The sequence below is a fragment of the Pipistrellus hanaki genome (genome assembly GCF_964339955.1).
Source record: "Pipistrellus hanaki genome assembly, chromosome: 10".
NCBI lineage: Eukaryota > Metazoa > Chordata > Mammalia > Chiroptera > Vespertilionidae > Pipistrellus > Pipistrellus hanaki.
The window spans coordinates 37,407,336-37,425,850 of NC_140512.1; the positions used below are offsets into that span (position 1 = coordinate 37,407,336).

The window sequence follows — 18,515 nt, forward strand, 5'->3', positions numbered from 1 at the left end:
CCACTTCATTGGAAAAATAATGAATGAACAACATTGGGTTGCTTTATTCAATAATTGTCAATCTCCTACTGTCTGTTATTGAACAAATCCTTTGCATAATCCAAAACTCCATTCTGCCTGGGGCTACAAGAATAGTACACTGACGAACAGAACCAAGAGTTACTCAACAGGCACGCTGTCTTTTCACTTTAAGTCCATTCCCTTAACAAATATTTACTGAGCACCAAGTAAATCATACGCCGGAAATAGTCACTGCCTTCACAAAGCTTACTGATGAAACAAATAAGTACATCAATAAACAATTGCAAGTTGTGATCAAGTGCTATGAAAGAGCAGTCCAGGCTCCAGGACTATGTACAAGTAGAATATTTAACCAGCAGAGAAAAGTTCAAGATGCAGATGAGACAGACTAAAGTCATTTATTCATTCAACAAATAACTGAATACCTCCTAGGTATAAAGTGGAAAACCCTTTAGGAAGAGTTTGCTCTACCATCTAAGCTGAGAGTGGCAGGAAAACAAGCAAAGGGATTTGGAGAGAGGGGGAGAAGGTTGGTGTGAGCAGAGGCCACAGCAAGGACTTGAAAAGCTGGGAAGAAATGAAGTTCTATAAGCAAGGGGGGGCAGGGGGTGGGGGGGAACGCTTGATGTGGATGGAGGCTCAGGAAAGCACAAGGCTGGGGAGGCCATGGGAACCTCCCAGGCCAAGGGAGGGGTTTAAGTCTTTAATCCTAAAAGTATTAGGAACACACAGAAAAGCTTAATTCATAAGAAGACATGTATGCAAATAAATAAACAAATGAACTCATTTACACCAATGTTCTAGACACTGTTCTATGACATGATGGAAGCAGAATGGCCCCTGAAAGATGTCCATCTCCTAGCTCCCAAACATGCAGGTATGTAACCTCACACACCAAAACAATGATGCAGATTTGATTAAGGATCTTGAGATGGAAAGATCATCCTGGACCATCTTGGTGGGTGCAATATAATCACGAGTCCTTATACATGAAAGAGCGAGGCAGGTGAATCAAAGAAGGAGGTGTGATCACAGCGTGATTCAGGACCACAAGTAGAATCTAGAAAACGCCAAATAAATGGGTTGTCCCTAGAGCATACAGAAGGAACACAGCACCATCAGTACCTTTATTTTAGCCCACTGGGACTGATTTGGGGCTTCTGACCTCCAGAGGTGTAAGATAAATTTCTATTGCTTTAGGTCACTTGGTTCATGGAAATATTTTACAGAAGCAGTAGGAAACTAATTTAGCAGCATAAATTTTACTCTGGCTGCAAGGTGAAAAATAGATTGAGTAGACAGAGAAAGAATGCAGACAGGTAGGAGGCTACTGCTAAAGTCCGGGCAAGCGATGATGGTAGTCTGGCTACTAGATGGAGCGTCTAGATGGGAATTAAGAGGTAAATTAGAGGTAATCTACATTAGCCAATAACATTGGCAATATAAATCAATTATTATATAATGTAAATAATAATAGTTAACATAAATTAAGCCCTATATACTAAACATTATTAATATTCTAACTCTCATGTAATCCTATACTGTCTCTCATAATCTGGGAAACAAATCAAATATCTGATATCTAATTTTCCTATACTATCAACTAATGCCAAAAATAAAAATAAAATACTTGGATAAAAATACGTTTTTATCGTTTTTCATCAAGATAATACAACATGCCATCCTTTAGAATGTAGGTTCTATGATAGCAAGAACAATCTGTTTTGTTCATTGCTTTACACTTTATACCTAGGAGGTATCAATTATTTGTTGAATGAATGACTTTAGTCTATCTCATCTACCAGGAGCAGTGCAACATCTTACAACATTGCATAGTTTCAAAGATTATGAGAATACAGGAAGTTCTCTTCATTAACCTGGTTTGCTATAAAAATCAAGAATAAAGACAGCCTTCCCTGTGCAATGTGGTTTTGTGAACTGTTTTTCTATGAGATGTTTTACTCTTTAATTCCTAGATCCTATGTCTCCTAGAAGGCCAAATTACTTACATATGTAAATAATTTGAGGGAATTAACTCACAAATAACAAAGAACAAAATATATGGCAATTTGTGCAGGCAATAAAAGGAATTTTGGAATAAGCTAAATATGGGTGCTCTTTGTTTTTTAGCCCACCCATCCTCCACTCCTTTTATTGCAAATTTAATAATTGCTATAACTTACACTGTACTGACATGGTTGAGAATTATGCTGTACTTAACAAAGCCCTTAGCAAATAACAGTGAACAGTTCCTCAGTGTCCCCAAAATATGGGGTTTCCCAAGACTCTGTCTGCACTGGCACAGCTCTTCCATAACGTATTACACCAACCTCTTTGCTGGTCTCCTTCTCATTTTACCTCAACAACCACCATCCTCACCGGTTCTAGATGGTTTTCAAGTGCAAACCTGAGGCCAATCCCTGCAGGCTCTTGAGCAGGGAACTTCAATTCCTAACCTCAGCCTACTCCTCCCTGCACCACTGGATCTCTCCGTATCCCTTACTCTACTGACCACATTCTCTCTCACACCGATCACATGCTTGTGCTGCTTCCTTTGCCTCTCAACACTACCCCCTGACCCTGTTACCCCCCTATCCCCACCCACTCTAGGCTGAGTCCTACTCTCTTCAGCTGTCAGTTGCGGATATGGCCTCCTCCAGGAAGATGACCCTGTTATTCTAGGTAGAGCATTGCTTCCAGAGGGCTCTTATCACTAGGGAGTCTTACCAAGCATCATACTGTCTTCTGTTTCCTTTTCTCTATCCCTGCTCACTCATAGAAAGAAAAGACTACACCCCAGGGCCTGGAACCTACTAAACTTTCAGTAATATTAATAGTAGAAACAGCAACTAAGATGTACTGATTGCCTGCTAGGTGCCAGGTCCTGGAGCATTTGCCTGCAATATCCTGTAATATCTCAATACTCATATCAGCTCTATGAGAGAAGTTACTATATAATTTCCATTTTACAGTGATCTGTCTAGGGTCACATAGTTAGGAATGAAGGGACCTGGGTGAACCCAGTTTGATCTTGGAACTCACACTATTAGTCTCCATAAATGCATTAACGCTGTCTCTGAGAAAGAGGCCATAAAATTCTAGAGAAATAATATTGTGTCTGAATTATTGTGTCTCCAGCACTTCGTTTATGTTATTAGTGTTGAACCATATAACACTGCTGCATTTGTGGTAAAACAAAAAAGAAATTTCTTATAATTCAAGCAAAAGTAGGTATTCTTTCATCCATGTGTTCTTTTAGTCACTCAACAACGCCAAGCATCTAGCAGTTGCCAGTCACTATGCTAGACACTGGTGATATAATAGTGAACAAACCCTGGCAGAATTCCTGACCTTGCAGACCATATGTCAATAAACATCTGTTCAATGAATCAAAGAATAGAGAAGAGAAAGCGTAAACAATTACAAAGGGATAAAAACTGCTCTTAAGTTTATTTATAGAAAAGAATTTCTAAAAGTAAAAAATATATTACAGTTGTTTATTAATACAACATCACACTAAGCTTCTTTTTAAGATGGAGAAATTATAAAAGCATGCCCAACTAAATCATTGGGCAGGGTTGTTTTATAAGGCAAGAGCTTAACTTGTACCCTAAGTTATTCATCTCTGTTGCTTTTCATATGATAATCTACCAGGAAAAAAAAATAGGTTAAAAGCAACTTTTAAAGAGATAATAATGCTGTGGTTTTTTTTTTAATCAAAAATTAAGTTGAATTAAATGTTCATATATAGAACAATTACGAGAGAGAAAGATGATGGGACACTTCTAGACATCAAACGGTCATTCAAATATCTGTTCATGAATTAATGAACTCCCAAAGGTAAATCCCAATTTTACCAGAATGCCTTAAAGTAGCTATAAAATAATCATCTATGGTCCATCAAACAGAAAGCAAACTAGATGGATGTAAATAATTACCAACAGATAAACTGGCTTTAGGTTAGTATTTCACACAATTGTACAAAGTTCTAAAATAGAAAAGTGTGTTAAACCAGTGTTTCTCAAACTGCAGATTTCAAGACCCACTTGTGTGCTGTAAAGTCAGTTCCGAAAGAGTAAACTAATATTTCTGAGTAAATGAACTAGAAGTTAATAGAAAAATTAGAATGCATTGCCAATAGTAAGGATAGGTTGTTTCCATGAAATTCTTTCCAGTGTGTGCATGTGTGTATAAGTATGTGTTTGTCACAGAGTCATGAATCAAAATGTAATTCTTAAAACAGGTCACAGTAAAAAAAAAAAAAAGTTTGAAAAACACCATTTTAGACCATTCTTGGAGATAATGGGCTTATTATGCTGTTTTGTTCGGCAACCCTAGCATATCCCCAGCACTTGCAAGCCTTTATAAATACTGTTTGTGTTTCAGGGGATTTATTCACATTCTTTCCTAGTTATAGAATTAAGGGCCTTTCACAGTATTAAAATTTAATAATGTAGAATCATGAAAAGGAGAAAGAACCTAAATACCTCACACAGTGCCTTACTGCACAAATATTTGCTGAATAAATGGATCTGGTTGACCTCCTTAGCTGAAGGCAAGTCCACACCAAACCCCCTGTGTCTGGATTTTATCAAGATTTCCTAGGTATTTCCTTCCTAATGCGTTCCATGGGAAAGCTACAAACCTAACCTCAAGCTCCATTACACCTACAGATATTTTTTTGGGGAAAAAAAATAATATTTCAGATGTTATTTTCTCCCAGAATAAGATATTTAGAGGAGTACTCTACTCAGATAGTTTAATAAGATCAGCTGAAAACAGAAGATTTAAACAAATGTTTTAGAAAAGAAACAGATGAAAAAATCAGGCCCTATTAACACCTCTAAAGTACTGTCATGAGGCCAAAGGGTTTGGCCCCTAGGGACAGTGGCAGCTATGACTCGTTGCCATGACAGTCTTCTACACTGTACTGTGGCCCATCTTGATATTTTAGAAGCAAAATATTGAATCTGCTTAAAAGGGCTGGCTTCTGATTGCCTTCACAAGTCAAGCCTCCTCACTTCCGCCCATGAAGGCTTCCAGCGGTCAAGCCGGGTCCTGATCTTATCCTTAGTGTTGAAGGAGCCATTGGGAACTTAACACAAATCTCTCATAATCTGATCTCTACAAAATGTAGTCTTTTTTGTATTTTTTAATTTTTTTTGTACAAAATATAAGCCCATCCCTTCCTCTGTCTCAGTCTTGACCCTTTTATTAATGAAGCAGTAAGACAAAATTTTTTAAGTCAAATTCATATATCTGAGCAATCAATCAACTAAAAGCTTCCTAAATGCCTTTCTATTTCTGAATCCTTTATCCAACTAATAACTAAAACCTGTCAATTCCTGTCTAAATATTTCTCCTGGCTTCCCTCCTCCATTCCTACTTTCAGCTTAATTCAAGCAATCAACATTGCTCATTTAGATTAACATTTATGAATTTATTTCTGTTCTATCTTGTTCTAACAGAATTTGCAGTGGTTTCAGAAATATCAGGGAGGACACTTTTCTTAAAGTGCACAGAAAGCAAAAATGAAAGACAAAGACAAAACATAAAATCATGTAATCCAGAAATTAATAGACTGAAAGACATACCATGGAGTCTTAAAACACTTAGTGAAAATGGGCTCTCATTTATTTTTAAAGTGGTAAGAAAGCAACCCAATCTCAATCACAAAATAGAGTTTCCATAATAAACACATAATAAATGGATAAGACAGATTTTTTTTTCTTTTCAAATTCATCTCGAGTTACCAGATTCAAGACTAACTCATATTAACCAAACTAATGAAGGACTGAAACATGAATTAGAATGCCAAGGTTTTAATATAAAATGATATACATTACTTTCACAGCGTCTGGAATGCTTTTTATTAGTGGGTCAGCACATTTTCCTCCTACAGAAGATTTGTATGGGAAGCCAATTTATAATAAGGTTTTGATGAGCTTGGGAACCTATCAAGGAACAAGTTATTTTAAGCAGTGTCCCCCACCTAAGAGAACTGGAGAAAGTTCAGGAACTATGGGGAAGGCTATGCCAGATATCGTTCAAATCTATTGTCAAGAATTATCACCCCACCCAGCCCACCACCACTGCCAAAAATCTCAATAAGCCAAAATTTGCATCTTTAACTTGCTTTAGCTTGCATCTTTAACTTGCCATTTTAATCTGTTTAGCTAGTCCAGGTTGTCTAACCTTCCTTAATGATACTTTCTTTCCTTAGATATTTAAAGCCAAAAATTAGATTACTGGCAGAAATTTTTACTTCCTCCTTCAGATCCCAAAATACTTTCTTTTTAAGTAAAATTTAGATGTATGAGTCTCTGAGCTGTGAGCCAATTTTACAATTTAACTGTCAGAGCTTTATGCCCCTGCCAATAATACCACTTTCCCAGGATTTCTTTTCTTAGAGCAACATTTCCTTTTAGAAACTCAAGTCATAAAGTAATAATTGTGTAAGAGATTAATACCTTTGATCTCGGTTCCTTGTTAGTAAAATGAGAAAAATCAAAGTTCTCTTCAAGTTATACAATCTTTGGCTCAATAATTTAATTGCAATTCCTTCTAAAAGGCCAAAATGAAATTTTCAAACTCCTAGAAACTTTAATCAACTTCTGAAAAGCCCCTGTTTCTAATACAACCTAAAAATTAGTTGTTATTCTTGATTCTTTTAATCATACCCATAATGTACCGATCTGAACAAGTTGCATAAGATTAATATAGAAAATATATGAACGTATATAAACATATACATCCACTTCTACACATCTATACATATGTACATAATGAATAATTATAATAAACTAGAGGCCTGGTGCGCAACATTCATGCACTGTGGAGGGTGGGGGAGGTCCCTCAGCCCAGCCTGCGCCCTCTCGCAGTCCGGGACACCTTGGGGGATGTCCGACTGCTGTGGAGGCAGGGAGGCCCTGTCTGAGGAGCACTGACCACTAGGGGCCAGCTCCTGCATTGAGCGTCAGTCTCCTGGTGGTCAGTGCGCATCAGTCATAGTGACCAGCCGTTTCACTGTTCAGTCAATTTGCATATTAGCCTTTTATTATATAGGAAGGAGGATGTACCTCAACACAACTGCTTTAGATATACTTTTAGTCTCCATTTGTCCAGATAGAGCCTTTAGCCAAATACATCAGATTTGTAAGGGTCAGAGATTATTTTGAATCTCATTTAATCTGATAAACTGGTATCTAAGAAATTACACACAAGTAGAACTTGGCTAATCTATCGAATAGAAAAATGTGTATTTTTTCCAAATTCACCAGCAGGAAAACACAAAACAAACAAAGACAATATGAAGTTCCAGTTGATACAAAAGATAAATTTTTCTCTCAATATTTCTTCCAACTTCTAAATTATATATGAACAGGTTCTTTATATATAACGAAATCAGTGCACAGGTAGGGTCTCTAGGCCTGGCCGGCGGGGCCAATTGGGGCCTTCCAGCTGCTGCCTTAGGCCTTCCTTCGTTCTGCACCACTCCCTGATGGTCAGTGCATGTCACAGCAAGGGATCAAACTCATGGTCTCCTGGTCAAACTCCCTAGGGGACACTTTGCATATTAGTCTATTATATTTATAGAAGATATTATTACATATACCTCTAATACATGTGCCTCTAATTCCTGAACCATTTAAAGGTTCTATGACCAATCATCTTGCTTCTTCATGGATATTCTAGCTGAGGGCTTAAATTTCCACTTTCTTGGATCTGTTAAGTCTGATTGGTTAACATACCTTTATCACCTTTCTTTCTTCTAGACTTTTATTTTTTATCTGCTCTACTTCCTCTTGCATTCATTAAAAATGGCTATAAATTTTTAGTCCCTTTGAGTGGGTAAGTGAAGGAGTGGAAATTAACAAGTGTAAATGGCATTGTTAAAAAGCAAAACTGTAGATGTTTCTTCACATTTTCCTATTCCAATTCAGAAATATGAGGCCAAACTTTGAGGGTTGCCCTCCTTCTCAATCCTAAACCCTAAAGAATTTGTTGGTTCAAAATTCCAAAAAAGAAAATCAACTCATAAGGGTTCTTTTTCAAAAAGTATCTTTAATTTTTTAGTCAAAAGAGAACTAAGAAATAAAAACTACTCATAAAAACATCTCAACCTCCTATTAAAGAGATGGCAAATCTTGAGCAAGGAAAATCCTAACTACGGTATGAAAGGCAAAAGCAAACTCTGGACATCATATACTCATAACTCTTAAATGTCAAAGAGAGCTGACACCTTCTTAATAGCACCTGGATGATTGACAGTGATGACACCCAATTACATCTCTTTTTATATAGAACACAGAGTAGTAAGCATGCATAATTTCTCCTAAGAGTTTTAAAAGACACTCTATGCTTCCATGTCCTTTCCTTATTAGAACTTGTATAATTTATCTCAGGGGATGAAATATCCTAGGCCTTTTAGCACCAGGCTATAAAAAAAAACAAAGTATCAGCCATGTATACATCCCAACTTTTACCAAGAGAATGGCTTCCATTTGGCAAATAGCTTACAAGCACCAATACATATACCCCTGAAATGCAAGGTTTGCAAGGATTTCCTGAGACATATCCCAAATATAATATTCCATAGTTCTTCATGCCTTGTAATAGTGAGAAAAATGAGCCCTGGTGTATTTCAAATAAAGGTTTTGGTTAGTTACCACTAGGATTTATGACTGTTGTTATCAATTAAATAAAAATGGAAAACAAATATTGCATTTTCCATAAACAAGGCCTTCCAAGAACATTATTTTACTTTAAAAGTTGGTTTTACTTTGTATTTTTTTAGTACCTATCTCAGGCTGCCTCAGAAGTTAAGATGCAAACCTGCAAACCAATATGTAAGTTTTCATAGAAAAAAAAAAAAAGTTAAATGTCAACATACACTCCCCTACATCTAATCACTAAACAGATAAAAATCCTGCTGGCCAAGATCCATTCTGTTCCATAAGATATCTGCATAAATGAGCTACTGTCACAATGTCTATCACACTAGAATATTGTAGGTGCCTGACCCATACAATGGTTTCAAAGAGCCCACTACAGAGAGAAATGGAAGACTACAGAAGGAAGAGAAGGAAGCACTTGGAACTGTTTCAATGGTTTTATGAGTTTCAGATATAACCACAGGGCAGATTACATGAATCAAGGGTGATTAAGGCTCTTTACAATTCCACTTTGCAAATGACAATATTTTAAAAAGAGTAAAATAACAATATACAAAGCAACTTGGGCCCTCTGGCTTCTTCAGTGTGTGAAAGCATTGGGGTGGGGAGAGGAGGGGGAATTTGGGGCATAACATGCTACTATCCTTTAACTAAAATCTCACTTCCTTTTCCTTAAAGCTGCCAGCAAAGGCTATGCTAAAAGATGCCATCTACTTCAATTCAAACATCTCACATCAACCCAAGGTTTAAAATACTATCATAGCTCTCCACTAGCTTCAAGAAGCTTCAACACCTCAAGGACACGAATGTGGATCTTTGCAATCCCAGTTCCCCCACCTTGAACCTCATCCCATGCTCCCTCACATTCATTACTAGATGATAAAAACAAGGCTAATAAAATAGCATACCCCTCTTCTCATGTCCTTAGCTCCACACTACAATTCTTCTAATCCTGTCATCCCATCCCTGTCTCTCCTTCATTTCCCCAACTAGCTAATCAGCCCCTTTTCCTAATAAAATAAGGCATGTGCTGGCCTCAAAGAAGAACCCTTAAATCACTTTCATCCATCAAAAGACACACATCAGCCAGGTGTGGTTCAGCGCGGACCTATGAACCAGGGGGCCACGGTTCAATTCCCCGTTAGGGCACATGCCCATGTTGCAGGCTGATCCCCAGGGTGGGGGGTGCAGGAAGCAGCCCATTATGGATCCTCTCTCATCACTGATGTTCTTCTCACTCTCTCTCTCTCCCTCTCCCTTAAGAACAACTTGGATTCCATTCTCCTCAGGCCAAGATCAGCACCTAGTAATTAGCATTATATGGTGTAATATGCAAATATTATATGCATTGCTCAGTTAGTGTTAGTGAATGCATGGGTAAAAATGAATGAGCAGCCGAAACCGGTTTGGCTCAGTGGATAGAGCTTCTGTCTGCGGACTGAAAAGTCCCAGGTTCGACTCCGGTCAAGGGCATGTACCTTGGTTGAGGGCACATCCCCAGGGGGGGCGTGTGCAGGAGACAGCTGGTCGATGTTTCTCTCTCATCAATGTTTCTAACTCTCTATCCCTCTCTCCCTCTCTGTAAAAACTCAATAAAATCTATTTTGTTTTAAAAAGTGAATGAGCCGAAACCGGTTTGGCTCAGTGGTAGAGCGTAGGTCTGCGGACTGAAAGGTCCCGGGTTCGATTCAGGTCAGGGGCATAACGGGCACATCCCCAGTAGGGGATGTGCAAGAGGCAGCTGGTCGATGTTTCTCTCTCATCGGCGTTTCTAACTCTCTATCTCTCTCCCTTTCTCTCTGCAAAAAAAAAAAAAATCAATAAAAATATATTTAAAGAAAATAAAAAGTGAATGAGCCAATGCCCTGGGACCCCTGCGCATGCGCAGGCGGGCGGGCGGGCAGGAGCACGCATGCGCTGCGGAGAGAAGGCCTGGGCCCGGGAAGGTGGGCTCGGGCGGGCGAGGCCCTAGGAGGGAGGGCAGAGGGACCGGGAGAGTCCTGGCCCCGCTTCTCCTTGGGCCACAGCGGCCACAGGTAGAACTGATGTCTCTCCGCCCACCCCGTGTGCCCGCAGCCCACCCAGCTCCGCTGCCAGCGGCCCTTCCCCGCCATGTCCCAGGCCCGCGGGCCCAGGGCAGGGATGGAGCCCACGCTCCGGGGCTGCGCCGCGCGGCGGGCCCTCGGCGGCGGCCGGGAGAAGGCGCCGCGGGCGGGCGGGCCTGGGCGGAGGGCGGAGGAGGAGGCGGAGGAGGAAGGAGCGGGGCGGTTACCTCTCCAGGGCCTGCAGGGTGTAGCTGATGAGCGGCCGCTCCACGACCCGGCAGAACTGCTTCGGGGTGGGGACGCCCATGCGCTCCCCGCTCCCGCCGGCCGGCAGCACGGCCGCCGCCGCCAGCGAGGAGGCCGGGGCCGCGGGGCCCGCGCCGCGCACGCCAGGCCCCGGCTCCGCGGGCCCAGCGGTGCCTGCAGGCCCGGGCTCCATGGCGGCGGGTCCCGCTCGCTCCCGGGGCGGCAGAGGCCTCCGGGCCGGGCGGCGGGGTGCGAGGCGGACACGTGCCGGGGTGCAGGGCGCGCAGGTGGACAGCGCCCACCGGAGCGGAGCGGAGCGGGGCGCCGGGCAGGCGCGGCTCCCCAGGGAGCGAGGCGGAGGCAGACCTTCCCTCTCGGCGAGTCGGAGGCCTCTGCGCGCTGCGCCCAGCGCCCCCGGCAGGCCTGAGTGCCCCAGCTCATCATCCTCTCTCCTCTGGCTGGCCCCGCAGGGCAGGAGCCGCAGGTGCAAGGGTTAGTCCTCAAATCCCTCACAATGTGGGGGGTCTGGGGAGGTCTGGACTCCCTCTTATCCCTTGAAGACGTGAAAGAATGTGGACTAAAGTCACAGGGTGGGACAGAGAAATGTGCATCTCGATGACCTGACTTCCATTACACTACGGATAAAAAGACAGGGAGATGGACAAATGCTATCAGGAGGCATCCATAACCCAGTCTGCGAACTGAAGCAGCCTGGGGAGTTCCAGAGCTGCTTTCCCCCTACGTCCCATCCTTAGAGATCAGGGTTGCGTGGCCTGGGGTTGGAGATGTTTTTAAAGATCCCCAGGTTCCAGTAAGCATGTACATGTTGGAACCACAGAGCAAAAGCCGTCGTATGAATCACTGCTGAATATTTCAACACACATCATCTTATTTAGTCTCTAGGAGAGCCCAACTGTTCCTGCTCCCTTTTGCAGACAGAGGAGGAAACAAGGCATAACGTTGAAGTAACGTGTGTAAGATTGTACGCCTAGTGGCAAAGCTGCCTTAAGACCGTTGCACAGAAGTACAGAGTTGAAGAATATCCAGCCTGAAACATACCTTCTCTTTTTTTAGTACTGTCCTTGTTGGCTGAGATTAGCATGAAAATGGAGTGAAGTGTGTAGGGTGTCAGAACATATTATATTAGTTCCCTGGGATATAAACTCCATGAAAGCAAAGCCCTTCCTTTTTGTTGAGAAAGGTATTACATATGTGTCCTTAAGCCCCCATTGCCTCCACCCTCCGTTACCCGCACTCCTCCCCCCTCACACCCCCACCCCCCTGGTGTCTATGTCCATTGGTTATGCTTATATTGCATGTATGCAAGTCCTTTGGTTGATCTCTCCCCCTTATACCCACCACCCCCTACCTCCCCTCTAAGGTTTGACAGTCTGATCGATGCTTCTCTGTCTCTTGCCTTACTGTTTGTTTGTTTGTTTGTTTGTTTGTTTCAGCTTGTATTTCCACTACCTGGAATGTAGCAAAGGCTTAATAAATATGTATTGAATGAACTACTAATTAAATTATTGTGAATTGAAGTATATGTAATTAAATATTTGCTAATTCATATTTATCCATCTTCACCCAGCAATAGTTAATATAAAGTTCATAAAAAGGGAATCTTTTAAGCACTGAAAATATCATCAGGTTATAATATTCCAATTTATTTTTCCGAATTTTTCCCAATTAAAATTAAAGCATACACAGCAACGTAATAGGATACAAAATTAATACCCAGAAATTGATGGCTTTTTTATACAACAATAATGAAATCTCAGAGAAACTTAAAACACACACACACACACACAGACACACACACACACACACACAAAATCCCATTTACCATTGCAACAAAAAAATTAAGAATCTTAGGAATAAACCTAACCAAGGAGATAAAAGATCTCTACTCTGAAAACTACAGGACATTGAAAAAGATTGAGGAAGGTTTAAACAAGTGGAAGAATATACCATGTTCATGGATTGGTAGAATCAACATCATTAAAATGACAGATACATGCAAAAGAAAAAAAATGAAACTAGACCACCAACTTACACCATACACAAAAATAAACTCAAAAAGGATAATGGACTTACACATAAAAATCTTAGAAGAATCTATATGCAGCAAAATATCAGGCATATGTCCTGGCTATATGTTTACCGATACATTTCCTAGGACAACAGAAACTAAGGATAAAATAAACAAATGGGACTACATCAAAATAAGTTCTGCACAGCAAATAAGCCATCAACAAAATAACAAGAGAGCCCCCAGCATGGGAGAACATATTTGCCAATAATACATCTGATAAGGGGTTAATCTATAAAATTTATAGGGAACTCATTCCACTTAAAAGGAAGATAACGCAATTAAAAAATGGGCAAAGGACCTAAATGGACACTTCTCCAAAGTGGACATACAGAAATCCAAGAGGCATATGAAAAAATGTTCAAAGTCACTAATCATCTGAGAGATGCAAATCAAAATGACAATGAGATATCACCATACATCTGTCAGAATGGCTATCATCAACAAAATGACAGGTGTTGACAAGGATGTGGACAAAAGGGATTTCTTATCCACATCTGGTGGGAATGCAGATGGTGCAGCCTCTGTAGAAAACAATATGGAATTTCCTTAAAAAAAAAAAAAAAAAAAAAGAATAGAAGTCCCATTTGACTCAGTGATCCCACTTCTAGGAATATACCCTAAGAAATCAAAAACACCAATCAGAAAGAATATATGCACTCCTATGTTCATAGCAGGGCAATTTACCATAGCTAAGATTTGGAAACAGCCTAAGCGCCCATCAGCAGATGAGTGAATTTAAAAACTGGTACATCCACACAATGGACTACTACCCAACTGTAAAAAAAAGAACCATTTGCAACAACATGGATGGACCCGGAGAGCATTATGCTAAGCGAAATAAGCCAGTCAGAGACAGGTAAGTATCACATGATCTCACGTGGAATCTAATGAACAAAAACTGATGAACAAAAATAGACCCAAAGACATAGAAGCACTGAACAGACCTTGAACCTCAGAGGGAAGGCAGAGGAGCAGAGGAGGGGGTTGGGAAGAGATCAACCAATGAACTTGTATGCATATATACATAACCCAGGAACACAGACAATAGGGTGGTGAGAGCCTGAGTTGGGGGGTGAGGGCAGGCTTGGAGAGGCCAATGGGAATAAAAGGGGACGTATGTAATACCTTCAACAACAAAGATAAAAAAATAAATAAATAAAGATTACAGCATACACGATTAAAATGTAAATTTTCTGCTCTTTTTATTTAATCTTGTTATTGCAAGCACTCTAAGTTTCACTTGTGTTCCTGTCATTATAATTCACATTTAGTTCCATTCTAGTGGAAGATTTTTAGATCACTGACTCTTAACTCATAAGTAGCCATCATAATACACTTCATTCTGTAGCTCCACTACCACACCTATGTCAAGCTTTTCTATGCATTCAATATCTGTTGACCAAATGAATAAGTGTGTCTATCTAGAGAAGCAGAAAGACAAATCAATTTTTTCTATTAATATTGATCTTTATACCTCCCTTTTTAATCTAACAGGGGAATTAAAGCTAGTGTGCATTTTCTTAGTCTTGAAGGAAAAAAAAAAGAGCATAGAAATAAAGGCTTTATTATGCCAATTGCTATATAATTATTACATATCAACTAAACCTTGACAATTTATATTCAGAATCTTATTTTATTTATTTTTTCTTAGATGAAATATACTAATTTTCCTCTACTCACTATGAATCCTTATATTTTACATACTGTATACTAATAACATTTAGCAGATAGACTTGTATAGAAAAAAAGGGACAGACTGTTCATTTGTACATCACAGTACAAGAAGCAATATTTTTTTCTGGATCTTTTGTCTTTGATAATAAAAGGGTAATATGCTAATTAGAATGAACGTCATTCCAACGCCCTTTCTGACGAAGCTGGGCCAGAGGGAAGCAGCCAGGTCCCAGGTGCCTCTGGCAGCCGGAGTAGGGAAGCCCCGATCCCAGATGCCAGAGGGAAGCTGGTGCTTGAGGGAAGCCAGTGTCGGCAGCCAGGGGAAGGAAGGCCTACTCTTGCACAAATTTTTGTGCATTGAGCCTCTAGTATAGATATAAAAATGAATTCTTTATAATGCATCCTTTGGGTAAAATATGTAGTTTCTATATTACTTTATACCAAGTTATAGCAGCCACATTAAGAGAATATCTACTCTGCAACAGGCATTTGAAAGTACTGACTATGAGGAGGATACCTCACCGCTGGGCATTGCAAACCCTGAAGCTGCTGCAACAGAGAGATCCCAGAACCACTAGCATGAGCCAGCCAGAACGATAAGAATTTTTGCCAAGCCAGACGCCCAGATATCTGTCTCCAGACTTCAGAGGAAGCACAGTGGTAGGAGTCCTTTTTCTTCCTTTTTTACTAAATATAGATTTACAGGAGAATATATTTGTGAAACTCGTTTCTTGGGTTTATTCACTCTTGGTTACTTGGTATGAGTATTCCTGGATTTAGTTAATTCTCCTTTTCTCTGTGTGTCTGGTGTCTCTCCTTTCATCTTGTCATATGTCCTGAGAGCTTAGCCTTTATGACCAGTGAGAATATTTCCTCTCTGGTCTCCACCATACAGAGTGTACCTGCTGGGGTGCAGCTTGCTTTCTGGTCAGCCACTCCAAGCTCTCAAGGGAGTTTTCTTTGTCTATCCATTTCCTCCCAGAGATGGTAAAAACAGGGCACCTCATTTTTGTGTTCTCCCCATCTAAGGATGCATATACATCTGGCAGGTAGTGGAGTAGGCTGTGGATCTGAGTTTAGAGAATCTAAACACCCCATTAGAAACAGGGGAATACATAATTCTTTGTGTTTTGGAATGGTTGTTTCTAACTCTGAGAGTTAACTATATCTTTCGAGGGTTGCAATTTTTTGCACTTTTCCTTTGGGGATGCTTCTTGCATTCATGCATGCACTCATATTAACTTGAGTCACTATTAAGATCTGACTTAAGGCAATGGATCCTGTCAACTGGAAAAAGCTCTAAATTTAAAAGAAATTTAAAAAAAATTAAAGACCTCTCTCATTGTTACAATGGCTACTCATTAAAATATCCTATATAATAGAATTAATATGCTAATTAGGTTGGATGGTGGAACGACTTTCCGGAACAACCAATGGGCAGGGGGGTGGGGCCGCAGCAGGACCACGAGGCAGCTGGGGCTGTGAGGGCCGAGGCCCTTGCATAAATTTTGTGCATTGGGCCTCTAATAAGATGGAAGGACAGAAATGAGAATGAAAACCAAAGTCCATTCAGATTCCTTCCTATTTGCTTTTGAACATTGGCAGATATTATAAAAACTCAAAACATTGGAAATACAATTGTCCTATACTTAAGGAAATAACAGGAAAGGAACAAAGGCAAAATCTTAACTAAAGACAATCTAAAAACTTTATGTCCAAAAAAGTTGGCTTGGTAACTGTTAGATTGGAAGCTCCAAAATATGGCCAGACAGCAGTGTGAGCTAAGCTCCACTTACTGTGGGGTCCTATGAAATTGATGTCAGCCCTAAAGGATATTATAGCCTAAACTTACCATAGCAATTATGAGAAACATTCCAATTAGTTGAGACCATTTAAAAGTGCACTTAAAATCAAGGGCTTCCAAATCAAATATATAGAATAAGTTACCTATATTTTATTGGTATGAAAGAGCCTCCATTAGGCTTCAAAAAATTCTAAAATAGCTTAATTGACAGATCTGTTGCAAAAGGCCAATGAAGTGTTAAAGGGAACCTAAAATAAAGTCTCTTTGATAACTTAATAAGACTGATGTTACCCCTTATAGGTGATTGTCCTCTGATAGCTTTACTTCCTTATCAAAGGACCATCTGTAATAATAAAAGGGTAATATGCTAATTAGACAGGATGTCTTCCAGACATCATTCTGGACATTCTTCCTGATGAAGCCTGGGCCCCAGGCAAGCTAGCCCGGGTCCTGGGTGCCTGTGGATGGGCAGAGGAGGGAAGCAGCCCGGGTCTCAGGTGCCTGAGGGAAGCCAGTGCCAGAGGGAAGCCAGTGCAGGCAGCAGGGGGGGAGAGGGAGGGAAGATAGGAAGGCCTACTCTTGCATGAATTTTTATGCATTGGGCCTCTAGTATTTATAATAGATAATTTATTAAACCCTGACAGAACCCTCAAAAAAATTTTTTTTGTAAATGGATTATGTCCTAAGCCCAGTGAAAGAAGGAAATAAAATTTGACATTTTCCCTTCCTTACCAAATCCAGAACAATTAGTTATTGATCTTTTCTTTCCCAGTGATAGGTATTGCCTATGTCCTAAGATTTGTCTTGGCTTTCTGCCTTCCTTGGACATGTAGGCTATCAGTTCCTTCTTTTGGCTATCAGAGGGAATAACTCTGGAAGTTAATAACCTTTGCATCCTTTTGAGTCCACTTGAGTCTATGATAGTGTCTAATATTGCCATAAATACTTTACTGTCATCTCAGCTGAAACCTGACAAAATATTTGAAAGGATTTAACAATTCTGTGATTAAAAAATTGGACAAATTGGAAGCTGAAATTCAGTACTTGATATGAATTTGAGGAGGGGAGAGGGGATCTTTTCTGAAGCTAAAATAAAACTATGTACCCAGAGGAAAAAGAAAAAATTAGAGATGATATAGTTGGACAGGTAGATCAACCTAAGATGTCACTTGAGTTACAACCAATTTCTTGGGAAATTGAGACCAGTTGTTCTTATCTTACATATCTTTGAAAAATCAGAAATGCAGTTTAGAAGCAGTTCAAAGCCTACCTATCTTGACCAGCTTTAGTTCCTAAGACTGGAGGAAAACAACAGGAAATGAGGGATTTTTTTTGAAAGCACCAACTGCTGTTCTGGTTCTAAGGTTGCCTTGTTAAGGACAAATAGAAATCTCAATTGTCTTCACAAATATTCAATATTAATAAGAAAAAGCTTAAGCCGTCTGAGCAGATAAAATTATTAGCTATATCATGGCTGAAATTTTTAAAAGAATGCCAGGAGATCTCTGTTTGCATATGTTCATTTGCATTTTATGGTATTTTCAATCTTCAAATGATATTGCTAATTTGTAAACACTCTATTTAATTGGTTTAAACAAACACTTATTTTAAAAATTCTCAAAAATATAATGGAAACTAAATGCTTTTCAGGTTCATGCAATCTGAGGGAAATACTTGGTATTAAGCTAATTAAGTTTGTTGGTTTAATTAAAACATGCTTATCTTCAGAGTATCTATCATTAAGTATAATACTTTTATTCTACTTGGGCCTATTAGTCAAATAAATTCATATTATTTACATTGCAAAACTTTGCCAGCAAGACAAATAACTCACTATGAATAAATTTTTGTAAGTAACCTAAACATAATCTTTAAAAACAAGTAAATTATATAGATGAAAACAGAATAAAAGTATTTTTAGATGAACTGTAACAATAATTATTTCTTATGTGTACTTA

General features: G+C 39.8%; 1 protein-coding gene across 5 annotated transcripts in view; it reads right to left on the reverse strand.

Moving 5' to 3' along the window:
* The window catches only part of CRPPA (CDP-L-ribitol pyrophosphorylase A), a 154,685-nt gene extending 141,030 nt beyond the window's left edge, over positions 1 to 13,655 (reverse strand). Inside the window, exon 1 of one of the 5 annotated variants that reach the window (XM_084897184.1) lies at positions 10,969 to 13,655. In XM_084897184.1, coding sequence (XP_084753310.1) covers positions 10,969 to 11,180 — 212 coding nt within the window. In that variant the 5' untranslated portion in view covers positions 11,181 to 13,655. The remainder of the gene's footprint in view (positions 1 to 10,968) is intronic. The other 4 variants (XM_084897181.1, XM_084897182.1, XM_084897183.1 and 1 more) reach the window with 4 other exon arrangements.
* Positions 13,656 to 18,515: the final 4,860 nt, after the last annotated feature.